Source organism: Cynocephalus volans, chromosome 10, assembly GCF_027409185.1.
Source record: "Cynocephalus volans isolate mCynVol1 chromosome 10, mCynVol1.pri, whole genome shotgun sequence".
Lineage (NCBI taxonomy): Eukaryota > Metazoa > Chordata > Mammalia > Dermoptera > Cynocephalidae > Cynocephalus > Cynocephalus volans.
The window spans coordinates 127,119,831-127,143,668 of NC_084469.1; the positions used below are offsets into that span (position 1 = coordinate 127,119,831).

The 23,838-nt window shown below is 38.9% G+C and overlaps 1 protein-coding gene across 1 annotated transcript in view; it reads right to left on the reverse strand.

The window, feature by feature from the left end:
• HYDIN (HYDIN axonemal central pair apparatus protein) overlaps positions 1-23,838 on the reverse strand; it is a 364,550-nt gene that overhangs the window by 140,777 nt on the left and 199,935 nt on the right. Inside the window, exons 28-35 of the mRNA XM_063112309.1 lie at positions 17,734-17,911; positions 15,949-16,076; positions 12,437-12,570; positions 11,869-12,005; positions 11,507-11,634; positions 11,184-11,375; positions 10,714-10,863; positions 2,177-2,416 (exon numbers count right to left, since the gene is read on the reverse strand). Coding sequence (XP_062968379.1) covers positions 2,177-2,416; positions 10,714-10,863; positions 11,184-11,375; positions 11,507-11,634; positions 11,869-12,005; positions 12,437-12,570; positions 15,949-16,076; positions 17,734-17,911 — 1,287 coding nt within the window. The remainder of the gene's footprint in view (positions 1-2,176; positions 2,417-10,713; positions 10,864-11,183; positions 11,376-11,506; positions 11,635-11,868; positions 12,006-12,436; positions 12,571-15,948; positions 16,077-17,733; positions 17,912-23,838) is intronic.

A 23,838-nucleotide genomic window follows, 5' to 3' on the forward strand; every position in this document is an offset into this window, starting at 1 on the left:
AGGAGTACTGATGTTTTGCTGTTTTGACACCATTAAATATATATAAAATAAATCGATAAATAAGTTTATATCCATGATCTTCAACATAAGAGAAAATAGGAACAAATACAGTATCAAAGAATTTAGATAAAATCCTATAATCTTAAACTGGAATTTGAAACATTATGCAGCATAATTTGTTCTCTCTTAAAAATTATATTTCATAATTCTGCCTACTAAATGTATCTAGAAGGAGTCATAATCCAGTGGTCCAGACTGTGATCTCTAAATACCATTTTTTACTAAAAGGAACCAGGGCTCCTTGAAGAAATGGTTGACTCTAGGTCTGGGTGGAACATAAATCTGGTGAGTCTGGACATCTTGGGGGTGTCCTCCCTGCCAGTGGATAAGGACACCTCACCTCCCTCCAAACCTCCAAAAAGACCACGTGGGGAGCCTGGACTTCCACCTCCATCTGGTGATTAAGAGGTGTTCCTCTTCCTCTCTGCTGGGGTGGTGCCAGGTAAGGCCTCGTGGAGAGTTAGAATTTTCATCACTATCCAGTGGTACTGGGTAGTACTACTGCCCCACCCCCCATGCAGAGTCCTTGCAAGCCATGTGGGGAGCAGTCACAAGGCCTCCTGCCCCTCCCAGCCAGGGAGGCATCAGTGGAGGCCTTGGGGGAAGGTAGAAATACCACTCCTGCCCAGCAGTAATGAAGAGCCCCTCCTACTGTTTGTCAAAAAGACCAAGGAGTGACCCTGGACTATTACGCCCACCTGGCAATAAGAAGGCAGTGCCCAGTCATGCCCAGTCCCTCTTGCCCAAGCATTGTCAGAGGAGGCCAGCTAACACAGAAAATTTAAATAAGGTCCAGAGTCTTATAACACAATACCAAAAATGTCCAGGTTTCAACTGAAAATGCTTTGTGATACAGACAACCAGGAAAGTTTCAGGTTGAATGAGGAAAGAAAATGAATAGACACCAACATAACAGTGATATTAGGATTATCTTACAAAGATTCTAAAGCAGTCATCCTAAAAATGCTTCAATAAGCAATTACGAACATACTTGAAACAAATGAAAAAACAGAAAGTCTTAGCAAAGAAACACAAGATATAAAACAGGACCAAATAAAGATTTTGGAATTGAAAAATATAATTACCAAACTAAAATACTTAATAGATGAGGTCAACAACAGGACGGAAGAGACAGAGGAAATAATCAGTGAACTTGAAAATGAAATAACATAAATTACCAAATCTGACAACAGAGAAAATAGACTTAAAAAAAAAAATTAACACAAATGACATTGGATTTGTCATCAAAAAGCTTATGGAAAGCTTTAGATTATCTTTTAATTCTGTTTTTCCACAAACTTTTTGAAGTACTCTCATATAACACATTTTCCTTTTCCTCTGGGTTTTTCTAATGTATGTTTAAAAGTTAAAAGTCATAATGCTATCTGATGTAAGAAAATATTTAAGACAGTTATATTAAAAATGGGGAAGATAAAGAGAGATAAAGGGAGGAAAGTTTTCTAAATTAGACTAAAACTAGTAAAAGGTCAACACCAGTCAACTGTGATAAGTTACATGTCTATAATGTAATACCTACAGCAATAACTAAAGAACCTATGCAAGGAAATACACTCAAAAACACTCCGGGTAAATCAAAATGAAATTCCAAATAATGTTGAAGCAACTGATAGTAAGGTAGAAAAAATTTGACAGAAAGCAAAAAAACAGTAAAATGGCAGATGTAAGTCCCAACGTATCAATAATTACATCAAATGTAAATGGTCAAAACATACCAACTAAAGGCAGAAATTCACAGAGTATATTTTAAAAAATGACCCAACTATGTGCTGTCTACAAGTCACTTCAGCTGAATCGACATAGGCAGGTTGCTGCATGTAGTTCTTTACTGTGTAAATTTTAACCATGAACATTAGTTTTCCAATAAGTTGTTTAAAATGTATAATGGAATCACAGAGAAGCAATGAATTCTGCTCAGGGCAAGGGAAGTAGGTCAGGAAATTCTCCAGATAAGTGATCACTAAATTGACAAGGAAGGGATCGAGGGGAAAGAGGAGGGAAAGACCAGAAGGTTATTACATGCAGAGAGAAGGGCACAAGTACATGGCAAGGCCCGGCATGTGTAGGAAAACAGAACTTGGTTTTGGCCTCTGCTCACCTTTTCTTCTATGAGATATTGCTGGTCAAATTCTATGGAGTAAAACTCAATGGGAAAGTTGCAGGGATTCTTCACTATCACCTCAGCCTCGTCCCCAGGTGTATAAGGCAGCAGCGGCCCCAGCTCCACAACTGAAGGTATAAATTCCAGGCGTGGCTCCAGACCTTGCCCATGTGCCAGCAGCGTAAGCTTTTGAGCACTCTGGGCGATCTGGAATACCAGGGTTTGGCTGTAGTATTTCTGAAAAACATAAGAACAAAACAAGCTTCTAGCTTTTTTTTTTTTTTTTCTATTACATGCCATATAAAACTGAAAACCACTGAGGGGACAAAATTTATCCTATATTTAGACTAAGAGAGAAAACTTTTCTTATAAAGCTGCATAGGGGCAATTTATGTTACTATATTAATGCTAGGTATCTGGAATGCCAGGCACTGTACCAAGTACTTCATCACTTGCAGCAGGCCCTCTGAGTGTTACCCTCAAATTCCTCAGACTTACGGTGTGTTCATACTTCCAGCTGCCACAATCTGCACCCCTGGGCCCTAAGGCTTTCATTTCATGGGCCCTGCTGCCCGTGGGCAGAGGAGGCAGGGCAGAAGTGACAAGGAAGTAACACTTTCAGGGAGCGGTCCTCAACCAATGACCCTCGGGAATTACTGTATAAAGGCACCAGCTCCCTTGATCCTGGAGAGAGAGCATTCTGAAGTGTGCACTTGAATATTTCCTCAGAGTTTGTCAGAATGCCAGAGCTAGGGCATTCAGTTCATCAGATTCAATTACAGCCAAATGGCAGTTGATAGTGATACCATAACTACTCACGTTTTCTCAAAGTGGTACAGAAATTTACTTTCCATCTGGTTTCACTGGGGAACCTATTAAAAATGCAGATTCACAGACCCATCCCAAGAGATCCTGGCTCTGTAGTGGCAGAGTAAGGCTGAGAATTCTGCATTTTTAACCAGATGCCCAGGTACTTCTGATATTGTTGGGCTCATGGCTTGGGTTTGGGGGTTGTGAATGGTTTTACAATTTGAAGAGCTCCTAACTATGTTAGATCAAGGCGGAAAAGGGTGAAATGTATATGGACATACATACTCATATGGAAAAATATCTATTGCTGGAGACTATAAGAGAATGAATTATTGGGTAACATGGTTTTCTATGGGCTTACCACCTTATGACCTAAATATCCGTATTTTAATTGCTGTTTTTAGAAAGATTTTCATAACATTTCATTCATTTTCTTGTTTTCTAACAGAGAGTATTCTGAACACATGTTATAATGTCTAAGAGTTGTTAGTGTGGACATCAGTGATTTCTCGGTGCTGCTGATGTTGATGGAGATGCAGGTATGGATTATACAGGTTGCAGGGTGTAGTGGATTGAATTATGTCCCCCCCAAACACATTGAAGCTTGAATTCTATCCCCCAAATTTTATGTATTAGAAACTTAGCCCCCACTGTGACTGTTAAGAGGGTGGGAAATCCTATTATGATAATTGAAAGATGGAGCCTTGAAGAGGTGATTGGATTGTAGGACCATGCAGTAGTGAATGGATTAAAAATGGTGGTCAGGGGTGTGGTTCTGAGGGCTTTAAAAGAAGAGAAGAGTCTGCCTGTCTCTCTGCTTTCTCTGCTTCCACCGTCTTGCTATGTGAGACCCCTGGGTCACTGTTGCTACCACCAGAAGGACTTTGGACTTCCCAGTCTCAGAAACTGTAATCAATACATTTTGTTTTCCTTTATAAATTACGGAGTTCCAGGTATTTTGTTATAAGCAACAGAAATGGACTAATACACAGGGCTAATATATATAGCCAATAAGTTTCTCTCCCAACTGGTGGAAACATTTTATTAACTTTGATCAATTCCAACTCAACTTTTATGTAACTCTCTGAAAAAAATCTATTTTTTAGCATATTTACTGATATTTCCCTTATTCAGTAATGGAAAAACAATCTAAAATCTTAAGTAAACCCCTTGACAGTCTAAAGACTCTCTAAGAATGACAAACATATTATTAATTTTGTTTTAAAAGGGTTGGGAAGATTTTGATAATGATAGAAACATGGCCTTTATTTTAGAATGAGATATGAAGTCATTCACTTTTCTTTTTTCTCACTGCAGGTTTATAAGCATTTTCTCAAAGCCATTACCAAGAAAATGGGAGTTAACTGTAGGCATTCTGTAAAACTCACATCAATTTTTCTTTTAAAAGAACAGAATAGAGGAAAACATCTCCAAATGCTTTATGCTTGAACAAAAGACTTTACCATGTAACCTCTTTTTTCTTTTTTTAAGAAGAAAATTATATTTACAATATCATAAAAAGGAATAAAATACTTAGGAATAAATTTAACAGCAGGAATGCAAGACAAGTACGCTAAAAATTACTATAGTAGGCAGAATAATGCCCCTCCCCCACTGCCAAAGATGACCCTCTAATATCTGGAAAGTGCAAATATGTTTTTTTAAAAATATGGCTATTGTAAATAGAGCTGTGGTAAACATGGGAGGGCATGTATCCTTTCAACATGACAGTTTCCTTTCCTTTGGGTATACACCCAGTAGTGGGATTGCTGGATCGTATGGTAGTTCTATCTGTTCTATCTGTAGCTGTTTGAGGAATCTCCACACTGTTTTCCATAGTGGCAGTATTAATTTACAGTCCCACCAACAGTGTAGGAGGATTCCCCTTTCTCCACATCCTCACCAGCATTTGTTAATTTCTCTTTTTGACAATAGCCAGTCTAATTGGCGTGAGATGACATCTTCACTTGATCTTAGCCAAAAGGCCGAGAAGCGATGTGAGATGACATCTTAATGTGGTTTTGATTTGCATTTCCCAGATGCTTAGTGATGTTGAACATTTTTTCATGTGTCTGTTGGCCATTTGTATATCTTCCTTTGAGAAGTGTCTATGTAGCTCCTTTGCCCATTTTTAAATCAGGTTACTCGGTTTTTTTTTTTTTTAATGTTAAGTTATTTGAGTTCCTTGTATATTCTGGATATTAATCTGTTGTTGGATACATAGATTACAAATATTTTCTACTATTCTGTTGGTTGTCTTTTTGCTCTGTTAATTGTTATTTTGCTGTGCTTTTCAGTTTGATGTAATCTCATTCATTTTTTCTTTTGTTGCTTGTGATTTTGGGGTCTTATTCATAAAGTCTTTGCCCAGTCCTACTTCCTGAAGTGTTTCCCCCATGCTTTCTTTTAGCAGTTTTATAGTTTCTGGCCTCATATTTAAGTCCTTAATCCATTTTGAGTTGATTTTGGTATATGGCAAGAGGTATGGGCCTAGTTTCATTCTTCTATATATGGGTGCCCAGTTTTCCTAGCACTATTTATTGAAGAGGCAGTCTTTTCTCCAATGTTGTTGCCTTTGTCAAAGATCAGTTGGTTGTAAATATGTGGGTTGATTTCTGGGTTCTCTATTCTGTTCCATTGGTCTGAGTGTCTGTTTTTATGCTGGTACCATGTTGTTTTGGTTACCACAGCTTTGTAGTATAATGTGAAGTCAGGTAGTGCTATGCCTCTGACTTTTTTTTCCCCCTTTGCTCAGTATTGCTTCGGTTATGTGGAGTCTTTTGTTGTTCCATATAAATGTTAGGATTGTTTTTCCTATTTCTGTGAAGAATGTTATTTGTATTTTGATGGCAATTGTGTTGAATCTGTATATTGCTTTGGGTAGTGTGGACATTTTCACAATGTTTATTCTTCCAATCCAAGAGCATGGAATGTCTTTAACATCTCTTTGTGTCCTCTTTAATTTCTTTCAGCAGTGAATTGTAGTTCTTATTGTAGAAATCTTTCACCTCCTTGGTTAAACTGATTCCTAGCTTTTTATTTTTATTTTTGGTGACTACTGTAAATGGGCTTGTTTTCTTTATTCCTTTTTCTGCTAGTTCTTTATTGCAGTATACAAAAGCTACTGATTTAGTATGTTGATTTTGTATCCTGCAACTTTACTGAAATTGTTTATTGGCTCTAAGAGTTTGTTTGGTAGAGTCTTTAAGTTTTTTTATATATAGGATTACGGCACCTGCAAACAGGGACAGTTTGTCTTTGTCTTTTCCAATCTGAGTACCCTTTATTTCTTTCTCTTGCTGAAAGCTTTTCCCCATTCAGGATGATATTGGCAATGGGTTTGTCATATACAGCTTTTATTGTTTTGAGATATTTTTCTTCTGAACGTAATTTGTAGAGAATCTTTATCATGAAGGATGTTAAATTTTGTCAAATGCTTTTTCTGTGTCTATTGAGATAATCATATGGTTTTTGTCCTTGATTTTGTTGATGTGGTGTATCACATTTATTGACTTGTATATGTTGAACCATCCTTGCATCCCTGGGATGAGTCCCATTTGATCATGGTGTACAATTTTTTTTTAAATGTGTTGCTGTATTCTGATTGCTAGTATTTTACTGAGGATTTTTGAGTCTATGTTCATCAGAGATGTTGGCCTATAGTTTTCTTTTTTTATTGTATCTTTGTCTGGTTTTTGTGTCAGGGTGATGTTGACCTTATAGAATGAGTTTGGGAGAATGGCCACTGTTTCAATTTTTTGGAATAGTTTGAAGAGAATTGGTATTAATTCCTCTTTAGAGATTTGGTAGAATTCAGCAGTAAAGCCGTCTGGTCTTGAGCTTCTCTTTTTTGGGAAACAGCTGATTACTGCTTCAATCATGTTGCTTGTTATTGTTCTGTTCAGGTTTTCTGTTTCTTCTTGGTTCAGCTTTGCTAGTTTGTATGTGTCCAGAAATTTATCCATTTCCTGCAGGTCTTCAAATTTGTTGGTGTACAGTTGTTTATAATAATCTCTAACGATTCTTTGTATTTCTGTGGAGTAAGTTGTAATGTCTCCTTTTTCATTTCTGATTTTTGTTATTTAGGGCTTCTCTCCTCTTCTTTTGTTAACCTAGCTAATGGTTTGTCTATTTTGTTTATCTTCTCAAAAAAACAACTTGTTATTTCATTGATCTTTTGTACTTTTTTGCGGGGGTGTGTGTGTCTCTATTTCTTTTAGTTCTGGTTTGCTATTAATTATTTCCTCCCATCTCCTAATTTGGGGATTGAATTGTTATTGTTTTTCTAGTTCTTTAATGTGTAGTGTTAGGTTGTTTATTTGAGATCTTTCCATTCTTTTGATATACTCACTTACTGCAATAAACTTCTCTGTTAGTACTGCACTTGAAGTATCCTACAGGTTTTGGTATGATGTGTCTTTATTTTCAAAAAAGTTTTTGATTTCCTGTTTAATTTCTTCTTGGAACCAAGAAGTTGTTCAGGAGTATGTTGTTTAATTTCCATGTATTTGTATAGTTTCCAGAGTTTCACTTGTTACTGATTTCTAGTTTTAATCTGTTGTCTGTCTCTGTTGAAAAGGTACTTGAAATGATTTCAATTTCTAAAAATTTGTTGAGACTTGATTTCTGACCTAACATATGGTCTATCCTGGAGAATATTCAATGTGCTGATGAGAAGAATGTATATTTTGCAGTTGTTGGATGAAATGCTCTGTAGACAACTGCCAGGTCCAACTGATCTAAAGTGTGGTTTAAATCTTGTGTTTCTCTGTTGATTTGTTGCCTAGATGATCTGTCCAATGCTGACAGAAGAGTGTTCAGCTCCCCAACTATCATTGTATTGGGGTCTATCTCTTTCTTTAGGTCTAGTAGTGTTTGCTTTATATATCTGGGTGCTCTGGTTTTTGGTGCATATATATTTATGATTGTTATGTCTTCTTGCTGGATAGATCCCTTTATCATTATATAGTGGCCTTCTTTGTCTCTTTTTTTTTCTTTCAGTTTTTGGTTTAAAGTCTATTTTATCTGATATAAAAAGAGCTACTCCTGCTCATTTTTGGTTTCCATTTCCATGGTGTATCTTTTTCCATCTCCTCACTATTAGTCTGTGTGTGTCTTCACAGGTGAGGTGAGTCTCTTGAAGACAGCATATAGTTGGGTGTAGCTTTTTAATCCAATCTGTCAGTCTGTGTTTTAAGTGGGGAGTATAATCCATTTACATTTAGGGTTGTTATTGAAAGGTATTGCCTTACTCTTGGGATTTTATCATTTTTGTTTGGATGTTTTTAATATCTTTTCTTCCTTTCTTCACCTTTTATTATTTTTCTTTGCTATTTTTTGTTTTTTTGAGGTGGTAAGGCTTAGTTTCCTTCTCTTTCTCATTTGTGTTTTTGTTTTACCAGTGGGTTTTGTTCTTTTTTGTGTATTTGTGGTAATGATTATTGCTTTTTTGATTCCAGATGCATGACTCCCTTGAGGATTTTTTGCAGGGCTAATTCTGTGGTTTTAGTTTCTGTTTGTCTGGGAAATACAGTATTTCTCTCTCATTTCTGAATGATATCATTCCTGGACATAGTATTCCGGGCTGTCAGTTTTTTTCTTTTAGTATTTTGAATATATCATCCCATTTTCCTCTGGCCTGTAGACTTCTGTATCCTCTTTCCCCAGACTTCTGTTGAGAAGTCTGCTATTAGTCTGATGGGGGCTCCCTTGATGCTTTTCTTTTGCTGCTTTTAGGATGCTCTTTGTCTTTGAGCTTTGCCAGTTTGTATATTGGAGAGGATCTTTTTGCATTGAATCTGTTTGGGGATCTGTGAGCTTCCTGGATCTGAAGGTCTGTATCTCTGCCTATACCTCGGAAGTTTTCCATTTTTATTTAACCCAATATGTTTTCAATGCCGTTTTCCTTCTCTTCCCCTTCTGGAACACCCATGATTTTGGTGTTTGTGCACTTAAGGTTGTCTGCTAACTCTCTTAGATTTTCTTCATTTTTTAAAATTCTTTTTTCCTGTTTTAATATGCATGGGTTATTTAGGAAAGACTGTCTTCAAGATTACAAATTCTTTTTTCTGTTTGTTCTAACCTTCTGCTTAAGCTTTCAGTTGTGTTTTTTATTTCACTGAATGAATCCTTCAGTTCCAGGAGTTCTGCTACATTCCTTTTAAGGTATTAAACTCATTGTAAGTTTCCTCCTTCATATACTGGATATTTTTTCTCATTTCATTGTGTTGTCCGAATTTTCTCATATCTCATTGAGTTTCCTTAACACTGTTGCTCGGAATTCCTTTTCAGTCATTTCAAAGGTTTCCTGTTCTATGCAGTATAGTACTTGAGAATTATTATATTCCTTTGGTGGTGTCACATTTTCTTGATTTTTCATATTTCTAGTATCTGTACATTGATGTCTGGTCATCTGGTAGAGTAGTTGCGTCTTCTATTATTCTGGAGTGAGCTTTGAGGAGAGAGATGTCTTTCTCTTTTTCTGGGTTCTGCTGGTGACTCTCCTTGTGTCAATGCAGTTAATTGAGTAGGCAATGGGCTGCCTGCATGGTGGTGGTGGCTGTGGCTGCTACTGTTGTGGCAAACTGTCCGGTGGTGGCACTGGCTGTGGTGGTGGCTGTGATGGATCATCCATGCAGAAGCGGTGTTTGCAGCATGCTCCTGCCTTCTGGCAGGTGGAGGAGGCTGTCCGTGGCTCCTGCCTAGGTCCCTGGCATGCTCCTGTCTTCTGTTGGTCTGGGGAGGCTGCCTGCAGCTCCTGCCTAGGTCCCCAGGTGTGCTCCTGACTTTATCACATAACCTCTTGAGATCCTCTGTTGTTCTAGGATTTTATTATTTTTACTGTATTCTTGGTTAAGAGTGGCTTTGTGTTGATGGTGTTCACAAAAGAAATATTTGTGAGGCTCAGGGAGGCTGTCCACCAGGAAGTACTTAGTACAACTACTGATGATAATAGTTAATAGTTATTGAGATACTTACTACACATAAAGTTATATGCTGTGTATTTCATTTAATGCTGTGCATTTAATTTTCAAAATGACCCTAGCAGCTCACTATTGCAGGTCAATAATAACTTATCTGAAACCCCAGGGGCCAGATGCATTCAACTTCAGATTTTTTAAAAGGTAAACAGTACATATACCCTATGTTACCTAATACCCTCAGTGGGGTCTAGTCCAGGCCCTCTGCAATCAAAAACATTAATATTTCTGCAGTGAAATGTTTGGCTGTGAAAACTAAGTGGGATAAATAAAGGCTAAATAGTATCATGTCAGTTGAAATGAAATTTTTCTACCAAATGAGTTTTGTTCTGAAACTTATGAAAATTTCCCCACAGTTTCTGGAGCTTATTGGATTTTAAACTGCAGTAAAAGATTTTTGATATGCAATATTATTATATTATTATTTTTCATTTTATTTATGAGCAAACTAAGCCTTAGTGAGGCTAAGCAATTTGCTTGAAGACACACAGCCTGTAAGGGTAGAGGCAAAAGGCCACTAACTCAGGTCTGCTGATAAAATTGATATGTTAGATAGTTGGCTGATTCCAGAGCACCAGGCCATGCATCTCCTATATGAATCAGAAGCACTTGAGATGACATAGTAAGAATAGTGAGGCATAGGTCACTCAAAGCTTCCCTTGAGACCCAAATAAGCATGAACTCTGAGTAAAGCTCAAAAAGATGCAGAGAATCTGAATAAAGGCACATTTCTTTAAGGCTCACCTCTTCTTTTGGCATGAATTTCACTTGCACATTGGACCTCTCACTAGGATCCAAGACTCCAGAAATGGGCTGGATCTCAAAGATCCGTGTCTTTGGCTTTAACTCAGCGCGTAGTTTCCGTCTTAAGTACTTTGGAATGTGTCTCTCCAGCTGGTTTATAAATATTAGACAATTAGATCATCTTCTATGGAAAATGGACTCATTCTATCCTCCACTCATGCAACCTATATTTCTTGAGTACCCCCAAGGTGTCAGGGACTGTGTAAGATACCAGAGGTACAAAGATGAATAAGACATTTGACCCGACAGGGTGGCCTGATAGGGCCCTGAGTGCTGGGCTGAGGGCCCAGATTTTATTCAGGGCACAAGGGTTGCCACTGAAAATCTTTGGGCAGAAGATTGGAAGGATGAGAGTGAAGGTCTCGAGTTACAAATCTTGCTGAAATGGAGATGGGCCACAACTCATTTACCTTGTTAACAGGATTCTGGCTGTGGACAAACCATTCACAAGGGACTTGGAGATGATTGGAAAGCTGAATAGTTTCCACCAGGCACTGTCCACACTGAATTGCGGGAAAGTCCACTTTTCCAGAAGACAGTGTCATAGCTGGAATGGCTACCTTGGCTTGGAGACAGATGTGAACTGTTGGCCCTCCAACCACCTAGAGTAGGCATAAAATTGCTGTTACCAAGTGGCTCAGGGTTGGGGGAAGAATCATGGCTCTGACATGATAATTGGATCATCCCAGGGCTGGAAACCTGGAGAGTCGGATAGCTCAGTGGTGCATCTTACCTTAATGGGCAGAATGACTTCTTTGTTTCCAACCGGAAGATTGGCCCCTTGTGGGTCAAACCTCATTTCAAATGTTTCTGTTTCACAGTAAGGCAGATTCTTTACACGATCGAGCTCAGTACTGAAGCCTGGACCAAGACAAACAAAATGTCTTGTGGGAAAGAGAAATAGCACACAAGAGCTGCTCTAGATAGAGCTTCCTCTGGGGCAGAATGACCACTCAAAGTATCAATGTGAGGCACATCGATTCTTTCAGTAGATCCCAGAAGAAGCACAAATGCTGCTCTTGAAGGACCGTAGTATTGGGTTCCTTGTTAGAAATGACAAAGTGCAATAGGAAAGGGCAACCCTGTCCTAGTTACCTGTGTCATGAAGGGCACGCTTTTCTGCGTGGAAGGACACTGGAAAGTGACTGGTGTTGGTGATCTTGATGATGTGGGTTCGGACGTCACCAAGGATAATGTAGCCAAAGTCCAGGATATACTCTGGCAGCTGGACTCTGAAATGGTTAACAGGTTGTCCTTACCAGTCACTTTCAAACCCAGAAGTTTACTTTTCTGAAAGTGAGACAGTGGGAAGTTCTCTTCTATCTCCTGTGCATAATTTTATTCTCCAGAGTAGAGAACAATGAATGGCCACCAGAATGGAGACTAGAAACCACACACCTCCCCAGAAGTTCACACTGGTATTTCAGCGTGGGCCTTCATGGACCTGAAATGGGGCCTGTCCATTAGACAGAGCAGCCGGAGTTTTCTGACTCTGAGAAGCAGAATCCTGCCTGGTTGGCTTGATGCTAGGGGATGGCGGATAACGTGAGGCGAGTGGATTTCATTCCTGGATGATCAGCCGTTATTTTAGGGAGCACTCTGTGCGACGTACGCTGCTTGCTCTGCTACACTCTGAAACAAACACAACAGGAAGCACACTCACTTGGCCAGTCTGTGGTGACTCCGATGGCTGAAGCAGATGTCATCTATGGAATTGAAGGAAATTGTTCTCTGATGTTCTAGGGCATAGCCTTGGACTATAAGTCGTTCTACTTCCATCTGGAGATGATCACTTAACTGGAGCAAGAGAGAAGAGTAAGTCACCAAATTTTTCTAGATCATGCATTCTCAACAGGGACAATATCACCCCTAAGGGGGCAAAAGATGGTTCTTGAGTGTGGTGGTGGAAAATAACTGAGATATTATAATGATTTGTGAACTTCCAAAGGGCAACAGTACATAAGCAGATACACGGTATATTTGTGGCATTAAAACTTTCATGGGAGGGTGTTGGGAGGGCAAACAAACATGTACATTTGTACCATGACATATTACCCAGCAACAGAAAGGAACAAACCATCCATGTGTGCAATGACTTGGATGAATCTCGAGGGGTGAATGGAAAGGCCAATCTCAAAAGGATAAGCACTGCATGATTCCATTTATATAATATCCTCAAAATCAAAAATGTAGAGATGGAGAAGAGTGGTTGCCGGGGTAAGGAACATGGACAGAGGGGTTTGCTTGGCTATGAAGGGCAGCATGTAAGGGCAGACACAAACTAAAAATAAGAGGCCCCTGTTGAAAATAAGGGAAGAGACTTCTCCCCTCTCCCTTTTCTTAGAGCATTTACTTTAGAAAACTTCTAATTTTAAGTTCTTTCTCTCTTTGAAATGCACATAAATATTTATTTTGGGAAGCTAAACAAGCCTCTTGCCAGCTTTAAGACCCAGGAATGTCTTTCTCAAGGACCTGGGAACCATCTCTCTGAAAAGTAGTCAACAAGGAAGATGGGGTCCCTATTTCCCAGGTCCTGTGGGGCCCTGTCATAAAGACAAGAGAAGTCTGTCTTTCCTTTGAAGAAAGCCAGTTACTTAACACAGACGATCACTCCAACTATCATGTCCATTCTGCATAAACTATGTGTGACAAATGATGCTGTCCTCTTACCTGAGGACTAGCTGTTGTTTATTTTGAGAACATGTATATGACGGGTTGTATGTGGTTGGCTATATGAAAGGGTAAGAATTCTTTCTGTCAATAATAAAGTTGTTTTCTTTCTCTTTTACTTTTGCAGAGAGATTTTCTGGGAAGGAGATTTTGTTTTTAATTTTATTTACCCAAGAAGTACAAGGAATCTTTGTAGTGATGGAACAGTTCTGTATCTTAAGTGTGGTGGTGGTTACGCAAATCTACATGTGATAAAATTGCACAGAACTACACACCCACACACGCACACACACACGCGTGCATGTAAAACTGGTCAGATCTGAATAAGCTCTGTGGTTTGTACCAATGACAATTTCCTGGATTTGATATTTTGCTATAGTTATGTAAGATGTTACCACCGGTAAAAAGTTGTTTTTGCAACTTCCTATGAATCAATAATTATATCAAAATAAGTAGTTAAAAAAATCAAATATCAAGCTATTCAGAAAGATTTCATTTTATATAATAAAAATATGTCATGGGGGTATTAGGAAAGAGGCCTAAAGATGAAGGTAATAGTTAAAAAGTTTGAGAAATACTGTTCTAGAAGGGCCAAACCTTAAGTCCAGGGCCCAGCAGGGAAGGTTAATGTGTGAAGTGGCCTGCAATGAGACAACAGGGAGAAAGGGTGGGAACTGTGACAAACTGGGAGAGGAGCATGTCCCCCTCCCACCCCCACGAGTGGTCTAGATTCTAGAACAGCAAAGCCAACCCTATCCTTGGCTCCTGAGCCACCAGTGGTTGACCCCTGCCTTACTGAGGAGGACTAGCTCAGCTCTGCATGTGCCTGCACATTCACAGAAACGCCGCCCCAGGCCTGGAGCCAGGCACGGCTGCCCTAAGGCTCTGATGAGGAGCAGCCTGGGAGCAGGGGGGCAGGTGGAGACGCACTGCTGCCCCTCATGGGCAGCCGGGGGTCCATCAGGAGAGGGCGGAAGCTGAGAGCACTGTCTTGGCAATTGGGGGCCTGGATTCAAATTCCATCTCTGTGCTTGCCTTGGGACATGCACTTCACTTCTGAATTTCTGTAAAACTTTAAAATGTAGACAATAATGGCACCATATTCCCCCTGACCCCCATTGTGGCAGGATTTAATGAGATACAAATGTAGGTCAATAGTGTGGCACAAGCCTAGTAGGAAAGTTCAATAAATGGTAGCTGGTGTTATTAATTATGATTACCTTCAGTGTTCACTTTTAGCATCTTGTACCTGAACCAGGTTTCTGCAAAACCAGTGGTTGCTGGTGGCCTTTGGGGCTCCCAGTCTCATCCATGACACCCTTCTGCCACATTTTAGAAGCCCTTCTTACCCAGTCTAAGGCCTCTCTAGCTACATAGATAATTCTTCAGGAGAATATTCTCAAGTACATTTACATTTTAAAAGAAGAGCACAGGGAGAAGGCAGTCTTTACGGTCAGGAAGAGAGTGTAGAGCAATTTCAGGAGATGGTGAGAGAGGACATTTGGGGATTTTGCCTTAATATCCCAGCCTTTATTTGCAAGTTGGGCCTCTCCTTCCCTCCAGAGACCATCTCTGGCTCGGCTCCCACCTATGTGGCACCACACACTCCTGGTTTTTCCAGAACCTCTTTGGCTGCATCTGTCCCCTACTCAGATGTTGGTGTACTGGAGGGCTCCATTCTGAATCAGCCCTCTTCCCTGCTCACTGGATACACTTCCTAGGGAGTCTCACTGTTTCCTGTGATTACAACGGCCATCTGATGGCTCTCAGATCACTTCCTCCAGCCCATGTCTTCCCCCAGGTCCTCAGCCATGGCTCCGACTCCCTACTGGACACTCCACTTGGATGATGCATAGAAACCTCATGCTCAGTAACCATCTGAGCCAGCTGAACCCATTTCTCTCCCTTCCCCTCCCACCAAAACTTGCTTCTCCTCCTGAGTTTCCTATCTCAGTGCCCCCCTCATCACCTTGTCATTCAAGCAAGGTGACACCTTCGCCTCACCCTCATATCCAATAAAAATCAGTACCTAATCCCTGACCATTCCACCTCTGGAACATTCCTTGAACCCATCCAACTCTCTCTACTTCCACTGTCATTACCACGGTTTACACCACCCCATCTCTCACCTGGAATTACTACATTGGCTTTTGAAAAACCTGTTCTCCCACATCTACTCTCAACCCCCCTTGACCCCATCCCCTCTAAGCTCCACAAGGCAGCCAGAAGGATCTTTTAAAAGTGTTAATTCGAGACATGCCTCTGGTTGAAACACTTCAATGGTTTCCTGCTGCCCTCAGGATAAAGTCCAAAACCCTTAACAGGCTCACCAGGCAGCTGCTCAGGTCTTTGCTCATCTTGGCTCCTCTAGCTCCCCTGCTTCTTTGCCTTAACTGTATCTTTCTCCTTTCTGTTCCTCAGAGACACCATGTCCTTCCTGCCTCCGAGCCTTTGCACAAACCGTCCTTTTGCATACACATTCCATGTAGGGGAAGCTAGTCTCACCTCAGTAGTTTCGTCCTCAGGCGTTTCCTCAGTTATTATTTCTATGTGATCGAGAGTTTCATATTTGCTGTACTCTAATTCTATGTTTTTTCTGGCCTGATTCAAGAACATTTCGTACTTTTGATTTCCTGTGGGGGTTGGAGGAGAAGGGAATCAGGAAGATCAGAAAAATACAAATTACATCCAAACCACAGATGCTCAGCTGGGGGTAAAGTTTTCTCAGCTTTGGAGGGTAAGGTAATTTGTGAGTGAGTTGAATTTCTATCAGGGACCTCACTGAGTTTAATGAGATTCTGATTTTGTGAGCTATTAGCTGGTGCACAAGAACTGGAAGGTAATAACATTCTAAGTCCCTTGTAGGGTGACCCACTTGATCCCAACTCATTTGGGATTTTCCCGGTTCTAGCACTAAAACCCCTACCTCTGGGAACCCCCCCAATGCTGGACAAACTGGGACAGCTGGTCACCCTTTAAGTCAGCTTTCATGTTTACTAAATCTCAATTAACAAAAATAACATATTTGGGTTAAGTTGCTTTAAGTAAAACTAAATAAGCCACAATATCCTGAATCAGGGAGGGTAGAAAATCAGGGGAGAGATTTTGGATACTCAGATTCACCATTAAGCCAGTTAAATTCAAATGCTTTGAGGGGCAAGGTGGGCAAAGTAATTAAAATGCTTACTACATAACAGTAGGAAATGCTGCGACTGTGGTGAACTGGAGCACAGAAGACTCAACTAATGGTATTCAAATTTAAATTATTTTAAAGCCCTTACTGGCCAAAGCATGACTACTACCCTGATGAGGCTAGCTGGGCACCTAGTTTTCAACCATGTGGCAAAGGCTTTCCTACCCAACAAGTACATGTTGAGCTGGAGTAACCCTGATTTGTCTTGAACTTTCGTTACTAGAGTGTAACGTCGTCCAAGCTTTACTAATGCTCACGTTCATGCTTCAGGGAGCAGACAATTAGAATTTACCGGATGATCATTAACAGGTGAGTTAGTGACTTTAGAGAATGGGGTAGGAGGAAAGGCTGGATGTGAGGACTTAGTCTGAAGTCTCTTAGGGAAGTGGATTTCAAGGAGCTTGAAGAGGGGCTCACGAAGAAGAGTCAGAGGTTTCTCTTGACCCTTCGTCCTGTACCCTATGTCAGGAAGAAAGAGCCAGAGAGAGGCTATGGCTAAAAGATCTGCTCTGCTGAGTTTTGGGATCTGCCAATACAGAAATATCATTCTGGTACAGAGGGAGGGCCCCCAGGACCAGACGTTACGAGAGAGCCTTGGCTGGCATGTGGGCAGACAACAGTCTAATTTAGCCCTCAAACCATGTAATGCCAAAGTAAGGGGTCAGAGTCTGTGGTTGCTTTTCTGTACAGTTATGTTCTGAGAACCTACTCCTGGCAGTACATCAGGCTTCGGCTTCCCGGTGGCCATCTGTGACAGTGCTGTTGGGAAAGGACAACTTGGGGAGAGATTGTGTCTGGAAGGAACTTGCACTGGGTTGAAAGGCTTTGGAGGTGAACTTTCCTGATCCCTCTGTAAGTAATTCAATGATGGCAAAATTGGCCAGGGGTCTTAATTTGGGACTGCCGTGGGCCATATCTCTTCTCACTAAACTCAGGTCACCAAGTCAAATTTAACTTTTGCAATTGAGGAATAACAGAGGGGAACTAGAGGGGATTGCCAAGCAAATAAAGTTGAGTAGCCATTGATCTTCAAATAAGCAAAGCTAAAATGTGTCTTTTGTCCCCCAGCAGGGAAATGCTACAGTGGGTACTAATACCTCTGAGGTTCCTGGGGAGGTCGAGGCAGATTCGGGGAAAGATGCCCTCTCCACTCAGAGTGATATTTTCTGTGTCCAGGTGGGCGATCTGTATCTGGAAGCTCTTTTGAAAGACCTCAGGTACTCCAGGTAAGTAGTAAACCTTCAGTACCTGCTCATTATATGCACCGATAAAACCCTATGCAGTAGAAAGACCAGAGAGAACTTTAAAATTTACAAATGGACTTCGGGCATTTCGATGGACTAGATAATCCCAAAGGCCTATTGTACTGGTTATTCTCCACTCACAGGCCTCCCCCAGGATCCATTCCTATGAAGCTATAAGAAAATGACAACAACATAAAAATAGGCAACATATATGAAGAGACATTTCATTAAAAAAGGAAACATGAATAGCAAATAAAAATAGTAAAAAATGCTTACCCTTGTAAGTCATCAGGGATATGCAAACTAAGATCATCATAAAATTTTTAAACCACAAAATTCATAAAATTTACTAAACTTTGGTGAGCATATGCATCAAAGGGAACTCTTATACACACCTGGTAGGGATGCCAATGGGAATAAACACAAAGAAAAATGCTTTAGCACCATCTTATAAGGCTGAACTTCACATGGACCATGACCCAGGAATTCCCCTCCTGAAAAAATTCCCTAGAAAAACTCTTCCACCAGTGTGCAAGGAAACATGTACAAGAATATTTATAGCAGGATTGTTTTTAATATAAGAAAACTTGGGGAAAAATACCAAATGTGTTTTGACAGAAAAATAAAAATTTATTTTCATCAGTACAGTTAGAAAAGCAATATTATTCAGTAGTGAAAATAAATGAACTGTAGCAATATGTAACAATATGGAAGAGACTTAGAAACACAACATTGGGTGAAAAAAGCAAATTGCACAAGACTACATTTAATGATGCCATTTTTATAAAGCTCAAGATAAAGCAAAATCACATAGAACAAAACTTCCACTAGGGCAAGTATATTTGTTTTGTTTACCACCCTATCCCCAGTACTAGGAAAATTCTACAGAAAAATAGTAGGTGCTTACAAATTTTAGTAAATCAATAAACCAAACTTCGAGGATACATAAATATGTAATAAGACTATTTTATAAAGGGAATGATAAACACAAAATTCAGATGAGTGGTTACTGGTTGGGGGTAACTACAAATGAGTAGGGGCATGAGACAGGAAAGGAGCCCAGGTGGGGTTCAGTGTGTTAGATTCATGCATAACAACACACACACGGATGCAGATCTATTAGTAATATTCTGCATTTAAAGATGGGCGGTAGGTTCATGGGTGTTCATTTTATTATTGTGCTTTCTAGGTCAAACACTTGTTACATAGATTTCATTTATATACATGAAATATCATATAATAAAACTTTTGAATAAGGAAAAAAAATATAACCTCTAGTTCAGTAATCAGAAAATATAAGGTGGGAGGATTGCATGGCTATAAATGACCAGAAAAGGCAAATCAGGCTGGAATCTGAGCTGGGGGAAAATCATACCAATATAAGTTCAAGTTATTTAGGAGTGTCTTAAAAGTCATTTTTGAATGGGCTCTGTATGAGTTTTGAACATATTTTATTATTTTTTTGATGTCTTAAGTAAGGCATAGTCTTCAAAGAAGATTTAGAGAATGAAGATAAGAAAAAATTAATAAAGATCACCAGTAGTTACCAGTGCCACATAAATAAGGATAACATATTGGTGAATATCTATCCAGATTGTTTTTAAACACACACACACACACACACACACACACACACACACACACACACACACACACACACACACACACGCTGTGGGGCCACTAGCCCTAACAGAGTCAGTAGTCAATAAACTTAAACTCCAAAACCAGCTGTGGCGGTTAAATGTCACTGCCATGATTCTATGAGAAGCCATAGCTTAATTCTCTTGTTTCTCTCTGACCCCCCTCTCTGCCTTCTTTATATACTGTCTGTTTCACTGCACAGAACTGAGCCTTGTCACCAAATTTCACAAGACATTCACTTACATGAAGCATTTTATGAAATTCCACTTATTTTATGAAACACACGTGTGTGTTTGAGTGCGTGTAAGGGGCCACAATGTGGAGCTGAATTGCAAAGTGTGCAATGTTTTGTGGTCTCCAAGATTCACCCTCATACCCTCATTCTCTCTTCTCTTCACCCGTCTTTTGTGAGAAAGAGAAAATTCTCTTTCCCCCCAAGAGCAGTTCTTCCTGTGCTCAATGTCCTGGGGCGGGGAGTGTCTCAGCTTTTTTCTCAAACATTTATCAATGTATTTTTCCAACAAAAAACAGTTCTGTCATAGAATTCTGGTGGGGAAATTTTTCTCTATTTTGCTATACACCCAAACATTCATGTTTGCTATTGAACTCTGTAAGCATTTGTTTTCATTATAAGAATTTGGCTTTGTAATAGGAAATCTGGTAAAGATAGAAAAGGAAAAACAAGCAGAGAAAAATCCCATTTAGACACATAAAAAGAAGATCCAGTTCAAAAGAAAGGGACTGTGCAGAAAAGAGTCAACACTCCAGGCCTGAGACTGCTATTCTTAGAAAGACTGCTTGCAAGGTTGGCTCTTGGCTGGCATCTGGGAACTTAGACTATGGGCGGATTCTCACCACTGCCTGATGACAAATGTTCACTGTTTCTAAGTTATGCAAACAATATGGTTCTCATTTAGCACCTGCTTTTTTCTGGGTGTCTGGTATTTTGGTATGCGCTAGGCAGAGGGTGCCTATGTGACTAACCTCCAATAAAATCCATGGGCACTGGTCTCTAATGAGCTTCCCTGGTAGCTCTTACATTGTGTTGTCACAAATCATTGCTGGGAAAATTAAGAGCACCCTGTGTGGCTCCACTGGGAGAGGACCCTTGGAAGCTTGTGCTTGGTTTCTTCCGAACTTTACCCCATATGCTTTTTTTCTTTTGCTGATTGTACTTTATATCCTTTTGCTGTAATAAATCAGAGTTGTGAGTATGACTTATTGCTGAGTCCTATGAGTCCTATGAATCTTCCCAGAGAATTGTTAACCCTCCAGGTTTAACAATGATTCTGAGATATAAGAGCTAGTATATTCTGAGAATATGAGTTCCTAAAGGAAAGAAGAAAAATTTAAGATAATGTCTAAGCCATGTTCCCAATGAGGTTCAAGAAGCCACTGTATCTATTTTTTAAATTAAATTAAATTGAAGTTTTTTGACACCGCATCTAAATAGCAGGAGAAAGAAGTCAGGGACAGGGAATAACCCCAAACCAGGAAAGAGTGTATGCAGAAGAAAAATTCTCTCACTTTGGGTTCTGGCAATGCTGATGACTGTACCATTATAGATCCCTCTCATAAATCCCCCAATGCTAGAAAGAAACAAAGAAGGAACATAGCCAGTGTGGATAAGTTCAGAGCCTTAACCTTGGTTGCCCAGTTTGACATCAGACCCAATTATGGTCCCTAATATCCAGGGGATGGAGTACAGGGGATGGAGCCTGGACCAATGTGAGGTGGAGGGGACTTGGGACATATCCCTGTACAAAGCTGGAGCCATGATGGGCCACCCCTCTGTGTAAGGGGAATAAGAAAAACCCAACTATTTCTCTGCTTTTCAGGGAAGAATCAAGGAGACTTGTATCTCTGGGATCCTAGATGAGGAAAAATGTATCCCATGAGAAACAGAAAGCCCAAGCCTATATCATTCATACACATAGAATCTTAATGTACCCTGACTGATTACTGTGGTTAATCCAAGCCAAAAAAGATGAACTCAAAATCTGGCCCCTTGGGGCACCTGGAAAAAATAAATTCAACACTACTTTGTAGCATTACGTATGCAACCCAGCATAAATGAAACCCACAGAGAAAACAGTCTTAGCTGTAGATGAGCTCAAGTCAAAAATTACAAGTCACACAAGAAAAGAAAAGAGAGCTCAAAGTTACACAAGTAGTAAGATTGGTGCTCCTAGTAACTTGATTAGAATAGCCTAAATGGATCCACAAAATAATTAGAGATAAACAAAGGAATTAAAATCATAATGAAAGATGTGGACCTGAATAACAGGTGGGATTTTTGAAGTAAAACATATTTTTGAAGTTAAGAATGAAGAGTAAGGGTTAAACTGTAGATTATACTCGATTGAAAAGAAAATTAGTGAACTGAAAGATAGAGCTGAGGAAATTATCCAGATTTCAGTACAGAGAGAAAGAGATGCACATGTGAAATGTAGATTTAGAAACATGCAGGACAGAATGAGAAGGTCTAACATATGTCTAATAGTTGCCCTAGAAGAAAAGATCAGAGGAAATAGGAGAGAAGAATAATTGACAATATAGATGAAAGACACAAATCCTCAGAGTGAAGAAGCAAACCTATGGCCAAGGAAGAAGTTATACTAGTGACTATCATAAAATGTTTAGACCTGAATGACAGTAGAAAAACATAACATACCAAATCTTATGAAAGACAGCTAATGTGGTACATTGAAGGACATTTACAGGCATATATATCTATATATGAAGAAGAGTGAAAGTCAAAGTGGAGAGTGAAAACTAATTTGTTGCAGGTTCATTTCATTAATTTAGTTAAAATGAAACAACTACAACAACAAAATAGACCTGAAAAAAGAAAGAAAGAAATAAGATAAGAGATTTAAATAGAGTACAAAGAAACAAAAGAGGTTCATAAAACTAAAAAATGGTTCTTCAAAAAAATACTAATAAATATACAAAAGTCTGTCAAGACCAATTAAGAAGATAAGGAGAAAAGGCACCACAAAAAGTAAAAAGAAAAGGAAAAATGGTTCATAAATACAGATTATAGCAAAATATTTTATAAATCATATAAGATCATGAGCAAACTTTATGCCAATTATTAAAACATTTTTGTGAAATTAACAATTTCTAGAAAAATATAAATAGCTAGAACTAGAAAAACCCTTAATGATCTGTATCCTATATAGAAGCTGAATAAGTTAAAAAAAAATCCTGAAAAAGGAATATATGGTATCAGAAGCAAGTTCTGCCAACCCTTCAAAAAACTGATAATCACTTGAGTTTATGAACCATTCCATAAAGTAGAATCATTTTTTTTTTAATGATATCCAAACTGGTCAAGTGTAGCATAAAGACGGAAATTTATGAGCAAATGATCACTTATTAACAAAGATGCAAAAATACTAAATAAAATATTAGCTAATGAAATCCAGACATATATATTTTAAAAATATATATATGGTAGCATACAATACACTTCTTAGAATTAACTCAATTTTAGTACATCTAGAGCTGCCTTGTTATTTTCAATTGTTGCATATTATTCTATTACACAGTTTTAATACTTACAAAAAACTAATTCTCTACTAATAGACATTTAGTTTGTTTCTGGTCTTTTGCTATTGCCATTACAAATTAAATAGGAAATATTCTTATATATATATCATTTTGCGAATGTGGGAACATGTATGTAGGAAGAATTCTTAGAAATAAAATTTTGGGGTCAAAGGCTAATTTTGACAGATATTGTCAAATTAGTCTCTATAGAGTTACATTAACAGCAGTAATGTAAATTCAAATGCTTAAGAAAACTAAAGAGAAAAGGGCAAGGAAAACAGGAATTGTGGTGAAAGATAGAATAGAAAGAAAACAAGGAACTTTAAAAACAGAAAAAAAATACAACGAAGGGAATAATACCAATCATTTCAATTACAGTGATGATAAAAATGGGTTAAATCTCTCTATTGAAACCTAAGGTAAGATTAAAAATCAGACAATATTAAAAAATAAAATCCAACTAGTGAGGTTTTATGGGTGATAAATCTAAAACAAAATGAAATAGACTATGGGCAAATGATGTAAGGCAAAAAAAAGCAAGAATCACAATATTAAGACCAAAGTGGAATTCAAAGCATTAAAAGCGAACAAGAAGGCAATTTAAAATAAATAAAATATACAGTCCATGATGAATGCTTAATAGTCATGAAATCTCATGTGTCAACACAGAAATAAAAATGTATGAGACAGAAATTTTTATATATTTGTAGAAAATCATATAAAGAGAAATAAACAAAACTTTTAATATACTAATCTTAGTCT